The sequence below is a fragment of the Lissotriton helveticus genome, chromosome 7 (genome assembly GCF_964261635.1).
Source record: "Lissotriton helveticus chromosome 7, aLisHel1.1, whole genome shotgun sequence".
NCBI classification, from domain to species: Eukaryota; Metazoa; Chordata; class Amphibia; order Caudata; family Salamandridae; genus Lissotriton; species Lissotriton helveticus.
In genome coordinates, this window is record NC_136068.1 from 227,345,418 (window position 1) to 227,361,041 (window position 15,624).

The following is a 15,624-nucleotide window of genomic DNA, read 5'->3' on the forward strand; positions in this document are numbered from 1 at the left end:
TTAATAATATACAGCTCCCTGTCTCAGGGCTCTGTTGTCCTTCCTTAGGGGAGACTTACATATATTGTTACGGGTAGTGGGGGCTTCGCCACTGGTTTAAATGGCAAAGTCGAATTAGAAGTGTTACCACTGCTCTTCCAGTCGGCAGTGGTAGGCTGGGAGCATTTTTGTACATTGTCACACACAGGGTGGCACAAACAGTGCTGTAGCCCTGGCTGAACACTGTGCCTTACATGTTCTAGGTACCCTGGGTACCATACACTAGGGACTTATAAGTACATCAGTCCATAAGAGATGTGTACCAAATGTGTTGGGGGGGGCCTATAAATTTGATCACTCCTTGTTTGCAGATTCTACCTGGCGGTAAGTGCCTATTGAAATCTGCGCTAGGTGTAATAAAGTATACTTTTGGCTGGTTTGCTGGTAGCCAGGTCAATAGTGAATTTACTCTGATATTTGCAGTCAGTGGCCATATCTTGCATGCTACCTACTATTTAGCAAGTGGTCAGAAAAATAATGGAGTTCCTTTGCTATCTGCACAGCTACACACCAAATCATACATAATGCCTGCTATCCAATTAGCAGAAGAGTGAATATCAAGTTTCTTTGCTTTTTGCAAGGCCACCATTCAAACATTATGAAGCCAGGTAAATAGTGAAGTTTATTTCATATTTTTCAGTTGTGGCTAAATTGTATATAATTTCTGTTATTTAGTCAGGACCTGCGTAAATAGTGAAGTTTATTTGCTATTTGCATAGCCACTTGCCTACCTGTACATTGTTTCTAATATTTAGCCAGCGTCCGGGTAACTAATGCAGTATATATGCTATTTGCATGGCTGTCAGTCACATTGTAGATAATGTCTGCTATTTACAAGCAGCCAGGGAAAGAGTGGGGTTTCTTACAATTTGTTGGGTGCTGGGATCTTACAGTACAATGTTTGCTATTTAGCCATTGGTTAGGTATATACTGAATATTCTTTGCCATTTGCAAGGCCACTGGACAAGCAGTGCACAAATTCTACAGGCTGGCCAAAATAGTAAAGTTTATGTGCTGTCCAAACAGTACATAATCCCTGCTATTTAGCCAGTGGCTGGGTAAATAGCAAACTTTATTTGCTGAGTGCATGGCAGTGTTCCAAATGTTTTTAATTACAGGATCTTAGTAGTGAAAGTAGATGAGATACATTTTAAGCCTACTATTTGATACAAAGTGAAAGAGCTAAATAAAAGATGTGTGATTCATGAAACTGAATGTATGCCTTAAAAACGTGTAAAAAATATATCAAAGTAATTATCATGAATAGTAGGCCGTTTGTCTTTAACTCTACACCCCAAGCAATAGATCCCTATTTTCAGCTTCCTTCTGTCTTGAAACACTTTTTTGGCCCCTTCTTGTGATGCCTTTATGATATGTCAGGCCTGCAAATATCACTTAAAGATTAGCAAAATGTCATTTCCTGGGTCTAAAAAATGTAGTAATGAGGAAATTATGTTCTATATTAAAAGATGACTGCATTTCTTTCTTAAAAAGTCAAATCTCTCCTTGGTTAATTACTGATTTTCTGCTTCCGATCCTGGGTTCTCTTAGAAATGGAATATATTTGCCAAAAGGTAGTGTGACAACCGAATTATTTGCAAGTCTCGGTTCTTTTATTACTCTATAATACTATCTTGCAAGTAAAGTTTTAGGACTTTTTTATGCATTACCTCGTTTTCTCATTTCTTCCATTTTGGATGTTTATCTGCTGTACTGCAACTTACTTCCTTGACTAATTTCTATATTAAACAAATCTAATTCAATTTCATCTATTTTGTAAAAGTCTTCTTAGACATAAAAATTCAATGTCATCAGACATTTTAATAATTGGTATGTGTCAAGCTTAAAATCCTTAAGGCATTTAGCCCATAAAATGTAAATCTTCACAGGATTTGAAAAAGCTTTTACCAAATAGGGTGTTAGCATCTTGAAAAAAAGCGAGTAAAACATAAATAAAGTACAAAGAATTTTATTTAAAACATTCTGGATATCTGACCTTCAAGTTGAACAATTTCAGATAACACAATAAGTCCAAGGTGGAAATTGAAAGTAGTTTTTAAGAATCATTCAAAGATAATACATTCCCAAAGCTACATCAATTTATCGATCTTTAATTCATTGAGTGTTCTGGTTCCAATACCACAGGGCTGAGTCTTGGATACCTCAGTTCAATCTAAATTTATTACAGTACACTTCTATTACATATCAGGATAATCTAATCACACATGGGATATTTGTTCAGATTTCATGGTCTACGATACATTAGAATATAGAATTATCTTTAGAAAAATAAATTACTAGTTCAAACTAATGCAATGAATCATTGACATTAGGAAAATAAAAGAACATTTGTAAAACTATAAGGTGGGATGTGATCACATTTACAAAAAGTGCATTAAAAATATGAAAACACAAGAAAGGGTAAAACAATAATCCTATAAAATCACTGCACTATACATTATATTACAATAGGCATTTCAGAAGAATACTTTGTCTTTCAACTTAAGAATATTTTACAAAAAATATTTTGGAGCTTATTTACAAGTCCCTTGTACCATCAGTATGTCACTTTTTCCCATATTAAAAGTGATGCAACTGTGGCGCAAGGGGATTATAACTAAGCCCCTTTGTATTTAGTTATACAATAAACCAATACACACATTCCTTTTATATAAAAGATGACATAAATTATAAAAAAATCTTCACTATTGTAATGCTTGCAAACATAGCACCATCAATACACATTTAATGTACTTGATATATCTTAACATAACTAGAATACAAAATAACTCATGGAAATATCATTCAGGATATTCTTTAAAGATTTTATTTGTTAAATACCTCTCTTCACAGCAACAAAAATCTGAAATTCCATATTTTGATTTAATACCACATTTTCAAAATATTATATTAATAAAGATTTATGGGCTTTTCAGGACTCAAATAGTTGATTGAAACATGGATACTGCAGCTAAATGAAGAACATTATCAATCTGCTCCTTGTTTTCAATCAATTCCTAAACTTCTAGTCAAAACAATGTCCAGGGATTTCAAACTGGAATATGCCTCAAATGCTCAACATAACTTACAGGGTACGCAGTGAATTGTTCCTTTCCTTTTAAATTTAGTCTAACTAGAATTATTACACATTCACTTAAAAATATTGTACTTTGTTCACACTATAACTATTTGGTTTTAAATTATAAATCAAATCATGCCTGTTCCTTAAGCCAATCACCAAGAACATCCGGCAAACGTTCCTTATTGTACATTCAAGTCCGGATTCAGGATGCTATTACAGAGTCCTTTCATTACTTTGTTCTCAAGCATAGTTAAATTAGCATATGCTTGTGGATATTTACTTCACGATATAAGAATATTTCTTTGTAAATATTGCCTACTAGAAATACGATAGCATATAAAAATTAAATATGCAAATCTAGCTCAACTTTCAAGCCAAGTAAATGTATGAATGAAATAGTAGCCTCCCCCTTATATACAAATAACAGCCAGGGGCCAAACGCAGACCCAAGGGTGTATCCCCTTATTGTTTTAAATGAGTATCAGGACCAATTACTGTAGATATATTTGGGCATTTAAAGCAATACTCTCCTAATGTTAGTATCCACAGACCTAAAGAAAATGTAATATATTCCCTAAAGGTAGTTGCTTTGAAATGACAGTAGGCATGGGACAGTCCCCTATAAGGGGCCTAGGGATGGTCGGTAACAATTTGCGCCACTCTGTTTATTCTAGTCTTGCCACAACCCATCTTCATACTTTTGGAATTCCCACCTTTCAAGGTGCAGGTGGGACTGGCTATCGACTTTGCTGAAACTAATGGTCTGTTGATTCTATGTCTACTCTATACTTAACGTATCCATGGAAGGTGATGAGAGGAACGTAATATAGGTTAGCATTGAGTCACTTTCACATTCCACGGTCCCGGTAAAATGTAGTTCTGCCAGACAGAAGAGGAGCATGTAACACAAATATAAAAGGTAAAGAATAAAATTGAAAGAAATCATAATATGGTAAATATCTTGTGAGTGCAAGAGCCAGTACTAATGACAAAAGAAGAAACAAACAAGAAACAAGTAGAATCAATACAATACCTAACATTTCAACTTATATCTACATATGTTTTTATCTAGAGGAATTTTTCTTTGATATATTTGAATCTTAGAAAAAAATGCTTGTTGAACACTACATCAAAAGCTGTCTGAGCTTTTGTACATATGAGAAAACAAGATTTGCCCAACCAGAATGCAGTGGGCTATATGACGATAATATGGAGTCTATTGCAGTCTGAAGCATAGATGTATGACCTGGCTCACTCAAGACCTAAAGAAATGAGGATGCTTGGATTCCGCATTATGAAAATACTTGATTGCTTGATCATGGTTTGTCTGAGGAAGGGGTTGGCTCCAGATGAGAACAGAAAGGAAACAATTTTGAAGGTAGAAGGTAATCACACAAGTTTATCATGGGAACATGTTGCATTAGTCCAACGATGCTCTAAATTGCTGTGTTTCATAGGCTAGCTGGTTTGCCTGCTCCTGTAGATCCTGCAAAGCGGATGGGTTTGGGTACTGTATGGCAGCCGTCTTTGTGGCCACTGCCAAGTTCTTCAACAAGGTACAGAGCTGGCTGCTCCGGCACAGGATATCATTGCGAGCATCGTTTTCCTGTACTTGTCGGCAAAGATTGTCTACCAGTTTCTGTCCAACCATAATGATGAGTTTGCTGTGACCTATAAAGACTTCCGGGGGCTGGTTATTACTTAGACTGTTGTTAAATACACTGGTGGCCTTTTGGAGAGCTCCAAAATATAACCGGCAGTGCTCCGACAGAATGACCTTGTGTGATGAGTCTGCTGTGAGCTGGTTACTGTTCTTGTCTGAAGGTGGGGTTACCTAATGGAGGGAACGAAAAGTGTCATATTAGTAGGCTGTATGTCACTATATCTTGACAAATATCGAAATATATAAAAAAACATATATATTCGAAAAGTTTGCTCCTGCAATTTTGGCTGTCACTATTCCATCACGGTCTATGTAGACAGAGGGAAGTACAGGTTTACTATTCTTAAATCCACATCTATTTACTGTGACGATGCAGTGGTAGTCAATATTGTGAATTCAATATTTTGTAAGTCGAGAGATATTTCGACAACAATGTAGTGAACCATCCACCATATTGATGCTCTATATCACGCAATAATTTAAACAATATATTAATATATGATGGTTGTAGACAAAAAAACAATGACATTAACTACATCCCCTTTGTGTCTCCTTTTCATGTCGAGTCATAAGTTGTGCCTCTAACATTTTACTCTTTTTTTATTACTTTTCAAGACATTTGTATATGATAAAGATAAGCCATACAATAAATATTGACCAGCTAAGACTCATATTGCATAAAAAATACCTGTGTCTGAAAAACGGCTTTCTTTTTGACTGATTCTTTATCAGGACTTTTGGGTGCTTGTTCCAAGTCAGGTTTCCTCTGAAAAGGTATGAGCACAAAGAAAAAGATCAGTTCCTTCTGTTTGGTATTCAGTTCCAAAAGAACAGTTCCAAAAGACAAACAATGCAAGCCAAAAAACAACTTAGATGGAACTATCTGGGATAATGTCCTCGGCTGAGGCATTTAGATGCCCTCCACAGGTGGCAACCTCCTTGTTTGTCCATAAGTAGCAGAGCCTGACCTTACACATTGAGGACTAATGCACCCTGGGCATCAACCGCTTGTTTGCCCACCTTTTTAGGTATCCATCTACAGAACATATGACTTAACACTTACATCGGGTTTAAAGGCGGAAATGTTGTTCATATTGGCATATTGGTTTACAGGATTAGTTACAACCTAACAGAATTAAAATTTTAATAGCCCCTAGCACAGTGTGGAGGAGCTGTTATAATAATTGTGTAAAGGAAGGTATTTCCATTTCCCCCTACTGTAGTGATAAGATTGTTAGCCTTATTTAAAACTAGCAAACCATACCATACGAATATTCCTCTCTTTGGATAGAAACAAAAACGTAATAAGTGGAACACTTGAATTAATCCAACTGCAACAACAACAAAGGGATGGATGGAATGCTTGAATTTAGTGGCCACATTCCAGTGCATCATTTTTCGCCTACCATGCCATTCTAAAGAAAGGCCTGCCTTATTCAAATCAGTACTGACTCTGCTCCTAATGGAACAGTCCATACCAAACTGCCAGGCACGGCGTGATTCAGAAACAACCAAAAGCAACCCCAGACTGGTTTCGACCTACTTAGGTCTCATCAGTGAGGAATAGCTGGATTCTATGGCACATTGAGAATGGGACACACGCCTGGGCACACGTATCACACTTAGGACATCAACTGCAACAACCACACGGTGATTGATGGAATGCTTGTAGTAATCTCAGTCACTGGCAATCACTCGGACCGCATTCCTGTCGTTGCTGTTTGGCGAACAAGCCACTCTACAGAAAGGCACGGCTTATGCAAGTCAGTACAGACCACGCTCCTCATGGAAACAGTCCAGCCCTGAGCAATTAGCAGTGCCTGAGAATAATTCAAGGATCCCAGCAATCAATTTCTGTATACTTCAGTACTTGTATGAACCCAGGCACTGGCAATTACTCTGGCTGCAATGCTGTACATCATGGTTTGCTCAATGTACCACACTCGACAGAGAGCAAGCCTGTACAAATCATCCTTGGTCCTGCTCAAGTGCAGTCTAACCCAGGCTGCCAGGCAACGTTCCCTCTGAACAACAACACAAGTAACAACAACTGAACATGTTCTGACATATTGGGATCCATCAGTGAGTCAGATTTAGGGCGGCACATTGTTCTTCACATATATGTTTCTGGGCTGACCTTGCTCCTTTCCATTAATCTTGAGATTCATGCCACAGCCTCCATGTGACAATAGCAACTGCAGCCCATGCTCTAACCAATGATACCACTAAGGTGACAAGCTGGCACAGCCAAAAGCAATCATCACACAATTTCCCCCCCTGTCTCTGAATTCCTATGGGGATTTTATTTTTGGGGCTTGGGGATTAAGCCAGGAAACAGTTTGGGAATGTTGCAAATTGACCTTCAGGATTTGTTGTTACTGGACACATTTTATGAAACCACACTTTTAATGTGCAGGGGTTATCACAGCATCTGTTTCTCTGGTGGTTATACCTCTCATATGAATTTAACATGCCTTTGCATCAAACCCCCAGAAGAGAATCACATTGTTTAGCTTGCTATAGATCAGACATGAGAGCCACAATATCCCTCTATTGTTAGGTAGCTTTTAAAACCTAACAGGGATTCCCAATCCCTTCCTTCCCAGAATTGCTTCTCAGGATGGTGGTGCTTTATTGCACTGCAGTTCACCTGAACCTCCCCATTTCCGGCTAGGTATTGCACCTTCCACAATAGGTGTACAACTGAGACATGCATCTCACCCACCTGCACTGAATTAATATATATGCACAGGGTATTTCTACTGCAGTGACCTACAGTGTAGCCAGGTGCCCTGTGATACCCTTTCTTCAATGCCCTCAACAGATATTCTCACCAGAGCGTGTTACAATACTATAGAGCAGGGTTTCCCAAACTGTGGGTCGCAACCCATTGGTTGGTTGCGAGCTGATTTTTGGTGAGTCGGATAAATGGGAGCAATAAATAAAGATGTCTTTAAATTCTTTGTTTAACTTGTCATGTGTGCCTGCCAGTGCTTCAAAGACAAAGCTGATAAATTGCTGCAGGATTGGTGTTTACTTTTCTTTCTCTGACTGCAAAGTAAGAGGTGTTTTTTAAAGTGAATTATGTGACAATCTTGCTTGAGTCCAGGGGATGTGAAAAGAAAAGTTCTGGGATGTCATGTTTTGCAACACGCAACAAAATGTAATTATCAGTTGTGTGCTATATAGTTCTATCAGTAAAACTGCATGTCTGTGCAAATTTAGTGGCCATCTCAATGGAAAACGTACTGTCTGTGAATGACAATGCGCTGCCGCATGAAGCTTTAGTTACATTAAAAAATCACTCCTCCTCATGTCCTTTAAAGGTAGGTGTGTTGTGAAAGTGTGTAATTCTAAAAAGTGGGTCATGGTTCTAAAAAGTCTGGGAATCACAGTTCTAGTTACCTTAGTGGAAATGGTGTGCACAGAGGGCCTACTACTGTCTTTTCCCTATATTTCTCATAAATCTTCTCATTATTACCTAGTAAGGTAGCTAAGCAAGTTGTGTACGGAACCATACGAATTGTAGAAATGCACTATATTAAAGAGCTAAGCTAACGCCCGTAACATAGGGTAACATCTGCTGCGGACTTCTGCGCATAACTTGAAGATCACAAGCTTGAATCCAATGGTGCTCACTCAGCCTTTTATCCAGCAAGGATAATAATATGAGTATTATGAAACTGGAAATTATACATCTGATTAATGCAGAGGTTAGAGACAATTGATTTGTTGGTGAGTACCTTTTCCTCCGATTGCTGCTTCTTTGAAACTCTTCGATACAGCGTGAGGTTCAACATTTTTTCAAACTCCTCTTTTTTCTGAAAGAAAAATTTTCCAGATGAAATATTGTTAAAATGCAAATTACAGGGTAACAAAAATTGCGAAGGAGTCAGTCCCTCCCCTGATGGGCCTAAGACGCCATCTAGGCAGATCTGACACCAGAAATGAATGATAAATCTATAAAATATTAAAGTACTTATTTTCTGGCATTTAGGTTTGAAATAATTCGTTCTCACCTTTCTCCCACATATATCAGATGCAGCCACATGCCTGTTTGAACATGATTTACTCTCAAGTACTTAGCATAAATATAACTTATAGCACTGTCTTTTCATTAAACTGAAATACCTGAAGAAAGTGAAAAGTGCAACACAGCAAATGAACACAGTAATGTTGGTGTTAAATTAATACCGACTGTGGCGAAAAGATTCCTGGGGTATTTATCTTAGATATGTATATTTTCCGCCCTGGGGTCAGAATCTACTGGTGTTAGTGTTCCTTTTGGATCCATTATTTTTCCCCAAAAAATGAATTCCTTCTTTGATGAAGAAAAGTGTGAACTCCATTTGTAATTTTTGCGTTCCATCGCTTCTTTTATTCGCTTGGTGTTAATCGGGCAAGGCCAAGGGTTTAATGCAGGCCCCTGCAGCCCCTCGGGTAGGAGGAGCCCAACCTTTTAAGGTCTCCCCCAACCCTTCAAAGGGCCCCATTCAACAAAAGGCCAATGGATATCTGTAAAATATAGGAGACTCAAGGACCCCTCTTCAGAATCTGCTGATGGACCATCATTTTGTGTTATGCCATTGGGCATGGTGCTTACTCCCCACCTGTTTGAAGGTTTAGCAGCCACCACTCTTCACTACAGCTTTTTAAATGCACCATTTGCTTTCAAACCATTTTACAATCTCTACAAACAATGTAATTTTTTTCATGTGAAATATTTTGTAATGTCAAATAAATGTAACATTTTAATGAGTTATTCTCCATGCCCTAATGTCAAAATCTCCCCAGTGAAGAAAGTTGTAACAAATATCTTATAGAACAATTTTCCATAGAAACAGGGCAAAAAAAACATTTCCAATTGACAGGCTGTCGTTAAACGGTAATCGTGAAATATCGCATCCTCCATTATCTACCACAACTCTCCCAAGTGTTTTTTAGGAAGAGAAGAGTGAGGATCTCCCGCCAAGAAAAAGTGGAGAAACGTCTATCAAACAGTGCATTTTATATCATGAGTTACATAGAAAATTATAAAAAAGCTAGCTTCTAAAAATCTGAGTATTTAGTTTGGTGCAACCTCCCAAAACATTTCAAAATCCTTAAAACAGCTCTCTTTACTTCCCCATTGTCCTTCCTTTTATCTTCCCATTAAGCACATGTTAAGTAGCGTATCAGTCATGTATCTTTCACATTACGGCATCAGGTTTTGAGGTATCCAATCAAATCACAATTATTCACATCATGTGACCTAAGCATCCCCCCTATACCGACTAGCACCTTGATGTACTTCTGATTTCCACATATGATGGCCAATACCCTTGTGCTCCATTCCCTTATGTGTCAGCCAATTTATGACCATATTGGCCATCATATTGAGTCAGTGCTATGATATGCCACCACTTCCGACATATGCTAGGAAATGCCATGATGCATAATATTGTGTTGTCCAATTTCCTTCCTAAATGGCACCATTGTTATGAACCACATAATGCCATAATGGCAAAATATAACTTTACCTAGTGCTTCGAAAATGCTTGCACCAGAGAAGCAGACAGGGTGCCAGTGGCTGTATCTCCACACTGGTGCATTAAGATCTCTATAGCCCATCAGTAAGTCTGTTCACCCAATATGCATATAACATAAAATAGAAGAATAATTTCCACTTAATTAGTAAAGAAAAAGTTGCACTAACCTGTAAATGGACGTATTCACATTCTTCTATCATACTTCCTTTGGAGATGTTCGCATTTGGTTTGTCTTCGGTTGGTTTAACCCAAGACGGACCCCTTTCCTTTCCATCCATCTCAGATTTTGACCTTTGCAGGGTTCCCATCGACTGCTTGGAATTCCTCTCCTCACCATTTTCTGAAATATTTTTAAAGAGCAGCTTTCCATTGGCAATGATAATTGAGGCAAAACGCTTGATGTCCTCCGGAATTGTGCGAGCGACCATGACAAAGCGATCAAGGTCATCAGGGCTGCTCTGAGGCTTGCTAACAACCAGGACCTCCAGCGACCAGTTGCAGTTGTTCAGAGCTTCTCTGGTTTGCAGGAGAGTTTGGTAAGAGTCAGCAATGATCTGCAGCTGTTTGTTTATTTTTGTCTGAAGGTTGCTGTCCGTGAGGTGGACTGCATTCCTCTTTACCCCATGTGCAAAGTCCAAGAAATCTGCCAATGACACTTTTATGCTGTCGACAGATCGATGGATTTCCTCAAGGTTCTCCTCCAGGTACTCTCGGAATCGCCACTTGCTACTCACGTAGATCATGAGACTCGCTATTGAACTGGCGACTCGATGTTGAAGCTGGGACAACCGCTCGATGGCTACCTCAAGTTTCAGGGTTACTTCTTTAGCGGATTCATCAGAAGATGACGAAGCAGAAAAGGACTCCATGGATGTTGACGATGACATGGAAAATGTGCTGGCTCTACTCTCGGTGCTAGCTACCGACAGTCTGTCTTGTTCTAATGGTAAAGAACAGGGTTTGTTGTCTCTTGGTAGTGGTGGTGGAATGTCATATATCCGACTATCACATGCACTGCTCCTTACACTGTAACTTCCTGGCTTTGATACTGTAGGCAAGCCTTTTGGTACATCATAAATGTTCTGGTTACAGCTCGCCTGCTCCATCTTGTTGCCTAAATAGGTTGAAGGAGCATCATAGTTTCCATTGTGCCGCAACATTGGGATATCACGAGAGGGAGGTATGTCATACACTGGTTGACAAGAAAAACTTTGTTTCTTCTGTAGTGGGGGCACATCATATATTTGGGAAGGATGTGATTCCCGCCGGATGGGCAGTGTATCATAAAGGACCTGCCTAGGTGGAGAAATGCTTGGCGGGGTCGTATTTGTATCCATTTTATCTGGCGACACAGGTACATCATAAATCCAGTCCGACTTTCGAGGATTTGGCAATGTTTGGTAATGGGCTGGGAGCGGAGCCTCAACATATTCATCATTCTCTGTAACTTCTCTTACAGTGGTGGGTGGAATATCATATGCCTAAGAGAAAGAAAAGCATAGTTAATAACGCTCATTTTAAGGGGTTTAAAACCTGGTTCTGTTCAATGGTTATCGTCAGTGTGATATTCTAAAAAGGACAGATCACAGTAAATTACTCAAAAGCATGGGCTGATTAAGGTATGTCTTCTAAGTCTCAATCCTTAATTGATCTATATCATTTTATACATGGTTCAAAGACAAATAATGTGATACTCAGTGTTCTTGGTGTTGTGTTGTCTTCCACACTTAAAACCAATTCTTTCACTATTAAATAATATCACTGAGTAACAGTAAACAGGCAAATGTATTGTCTCTTTTACCACTCCACCGCTGGTTTTCATCAATATATGGATACATTTAACTAAATAGGGCCAATCAAACAGTGCCACAGGGATAGATCACGTGTCGATTCCTACATATGTTGCATACAAATGCAACTCTGGAAAACAGTGTAATGGCAGCTCTCACCTGTCATGGAGGGTTTCTACCAGAATATCAAGATTTTCATATTAATCTGTCAAAATTCTGAGGACACCAATTTCGTAAAAACAAGAAAATATTGGGAAGTTTAGATTTAATATGCATCTGCCTCTCTGTCTCTGTGAGTGTGTGTTTGTGCGTGTGTGCGTGGTCACCAGACATCTTCACACACCCCCCAGCCCTCACACCAGTGGTGTGCACCGGTTGTGAGCACCCATTAATCACCAAACCACCATTTCCAATTCGAAAAGGCAATGCGCGGTCCATGGAACCACTGCATGTTGCTTTCGAGTTGGAAAGGGTGGTTTGGTGATTATATATATATATATATATATTTATTTTATTTATTTATTTATTTTAAAAGTTTTATATAGCGCGAACAAGATCTTTGCAGATAACAGAGCGCTTTACAAGGGAGGTGGAAGGGTGGGGAAACAGGGGAGCATAGTAGGAAGGCAGGTCAACAAGTTAATGTAAATAGTAGAACTATTACAAATATTACAGGTAAGTAGTAGAACTATTACAAATATTACAGGTATGAGGTAGCATGGCATAATTGTACGTAGGTCATCAACAATGTAGATAACACAAAAATAGAACATAATACAGATATGAGTAAACATTTTAGACTAGTACAAATAAGAACCCATGTGCATAGGAATCAGATTGGTAATACTGATCGGATTGTATCTCAGACGTAATTGTTCAAGTGTATTTAGCCGTAAGGATACTTTTGACTTCTTTCTTAAAAAGAAGGGAGGAGGAGATGAGCCTGGTTTCCGGAGGAAGTGCGTTCCAGATCCTGGGTGCCATTCCTGAGAAGGAGCGTTTGTATGTTTTTTCCTTCCGGAATCTTCGAGGTTTCAGCAGAAGATTGTTTGTACTTCTGGTGGTTCTGGAGCCGCCGGAGACTGTCAGTTTATGGGTGAGGTAGCTGGGTGATTTCAGGTGTATAGCCTTGTGCGTCATGCAGGCAATTTTCAGGTGTATTCTGGCTTCAAGAGGCAGCCAGTTCAAGGATTTAAAGTCAGGGGAGATATGCGAATGTTTTTTAGATCCAGATATTCAGCACAAATCATGAATAGAAATGATTTGGAAGGAATTATGTTCCCCTTTTCATGAGAGAATTGTATTTGATTATGCAAATGTATTTTTCTGAAGGTCATTCTTTCTTCTATATCCATTTGTGTTTCTGTCACGTGGTAAATTTGAAACTGGCACTGTCACTTTAAAAATGAGCGTTTGACTGACTGACGTTGTCATGTGAGCAAGGCTCGACGGAGCCGAAACGTCATGCGGCATAGGTCTGCTACTAAAAAATAAATTTTCACTAACTACATGGCCCGTGTCCGAGGAGTGTTTGCGGCAGGGCGGGAGCTGCTTTCTGCTTTTGAGACGCGTTGTTAAATATATATATATATATATATATATATATATATATATATATATATATATATATATATATATATTTAAATATTACCTACTGGTGGTTGCAAGTAGGTAGTTATAATCACAACCTAGTTTCTATCAAAAAGGTTATTTTCAGTTGCCTATATGTTTAGTGCTGGTTGATGAATCTTCATGAAATTTTCCAGGCACTGTCTGGAAAGTTTTGGGATGGTCTGTCAAGCAGGGGATGAGCAAAAAGGGGGGCCATAAAACATGTTTTTCCCGTGTTAATTCCTATAGGACCTATGTACAGCCCGAACCGCTGGACGGAATTACACCAAATTTAGGAGGAAATGACTAGATCTTGGCAAGCAGATTGTGCTTTTTGCGATTTGGTGTAAATCTGTTCAGTAGTTTGGAAGATATTAAGTGGAAAACAAATGTGTATATCTGGGGATGGGGGTAATTCGAGGATCTACCCACGAATTATCTGCAAATCTGGAGGTGAAAAGAAGGCCATGATTGGCTGGCTGCAGCTTGAAAGAAAAGTTGCAGCCGCCATTTTGTTTCCTTGCATCGGCTCAGTGCAGGGAAAATACATGGTAAAACAGATAGAAGAGGACATGATAGAGGTTTCCTGACTCCAGAGGACGCATAGAGGGAGTCCCTGAGGGACCCTTGTGATCCTAAAATAGATTTCTGTTTTATCGCCGAAATTTACTATCTGTGATTCCTTTGCGAACTCTGGCCCCAGCAGAAAATAAAACCTCATTGAAATTCATTGATAAAAGTAAAGGTTACAAGGTTATTATAGTTAAGCTGACTTTTTAAGCATACAAAACCATAGAAATTCAGCATGACCCGCTCCAACTCTACATCTCTGGGTTTTGAAAAGGCTCATTTTATTGACTATGAAATAATGGAACCACCAGTAAAGACTTAAAAATATGACTTGAGGGATACACAGTGAACTCTACGCTATTTGTTTTGTGACAATTTGCTTTCTGCTGTAACAGTACTGAGTTTGTGAAGACATTGCATGAGACTCACGGTTCCATCTTTTGTGTCTTGTTGATGGTGCAGTCCTGCTTTGTCAGAAGTCGGGGGTACATCATATAGTAGCTGCTGAAAATATTCAGTCGGCGTAATAGGCAATGACGCTTTTCTTGCAGTTGGCGGGGTGGCACACTTCTGGTGAGACAAACAAAAGCCACTGTTCAGGCATAAACCATTAACTATTTAAGATATGAGGCTTGTTCTTTTTGGTGAGAGTCATTTAGACTGAGGTGGTGACCTGTTATATAATACCATGTGTCAGTTTGACATACACACAACTTTGCTTTGATACTTTGTGCACATTAATGCATTGTATTGTATTGTATTGTAATTGCATTTATATAGCGCTTACTACCCCTGACGAGGCGTCAAAGCGCTTTTTCGGCGGGTAGCACGCTACTCCGGGACCCACAGAGGATTAGTGTTGAATTAGTATAGTGAAACATGCAAGTACATTTTAAGTGGTGGATAGGTTAGTCAGTTATTTGGATTTGGAATGATAGCAGAAGCATAGAGTAGGACAAAGGTTTGTATTTATTTATCGCTCGCTTGTTGACGCACGCTATTCAGGAAGCCTATAAAGGATTAGTGGTGAATTAATATGGTGAAATATAAGGTAATTTCAGTGGTGGATATTAGTCTGTTATTGTAACCACACTTGGAAGGACTGTGGTGGGTCATATCAAGTCTATACACTATTTTGATTGATCACTGCTTTTCTGACACCATTTTGGAACCGCTATGTACCTGGTGAGAAGCACAACTTAACACCCAACTCCTTGAGGATGAGTGGGAAACACTATTGGGAGATTATATTAAAGGGTTACGAGAGGCACGGCTTAAATATAACAAGTTCAAGGCCCTTCATCGTTGGCATTGGTATCCAGTTAATTATGCACAGCTCAT

The 15,624-nt window shown here is 38.9% G+C and overlaps 1 protein-coding gene across 4 annotated transcripts in view; it reads right to left on the reverse strand.

Annotated features, from left to right (window-relative positions):
- Positions 1-1,992: 1,992 nt before the first annotated feature.
- CASS4 (Cas scaffold protein family member 4) overlaps positions 1,993-15,624 on the reverse strand; it is a 289,095-nt gene continuing 275,463 nt past the window's right edge. For all 4 annotated transcript variants that reach the window (XM_078652004.1, XM_078652003.1, XM_078652006.1 and 1 more), the window contains 5 exons: positions 14,713-14,853; positions 10,480-11,793; positions 8,528-8,605; positions 5,473-5,550; positions 1,993-4,955 (listed from right to left, as the gene is read on the reverse strand). In XM_078652004.1, coding sequence (XP_078508130.1) covers positions 4,542-4,955; positions 5,473-5,550; positions 8,528-8,605; positions 10,480-11,793; positions 14,713-14,853 — 2,025 coding nt within the window. In that variant the 3' untranslated portion in view covers positions 1,993-4,541. The remainder of the gene's footprint in view (positions 4,956-5,472; positions 5,551-8,527; positions 8,606-10,479; positions 11,794-14,712; positions 14,854-15,624) is intronic.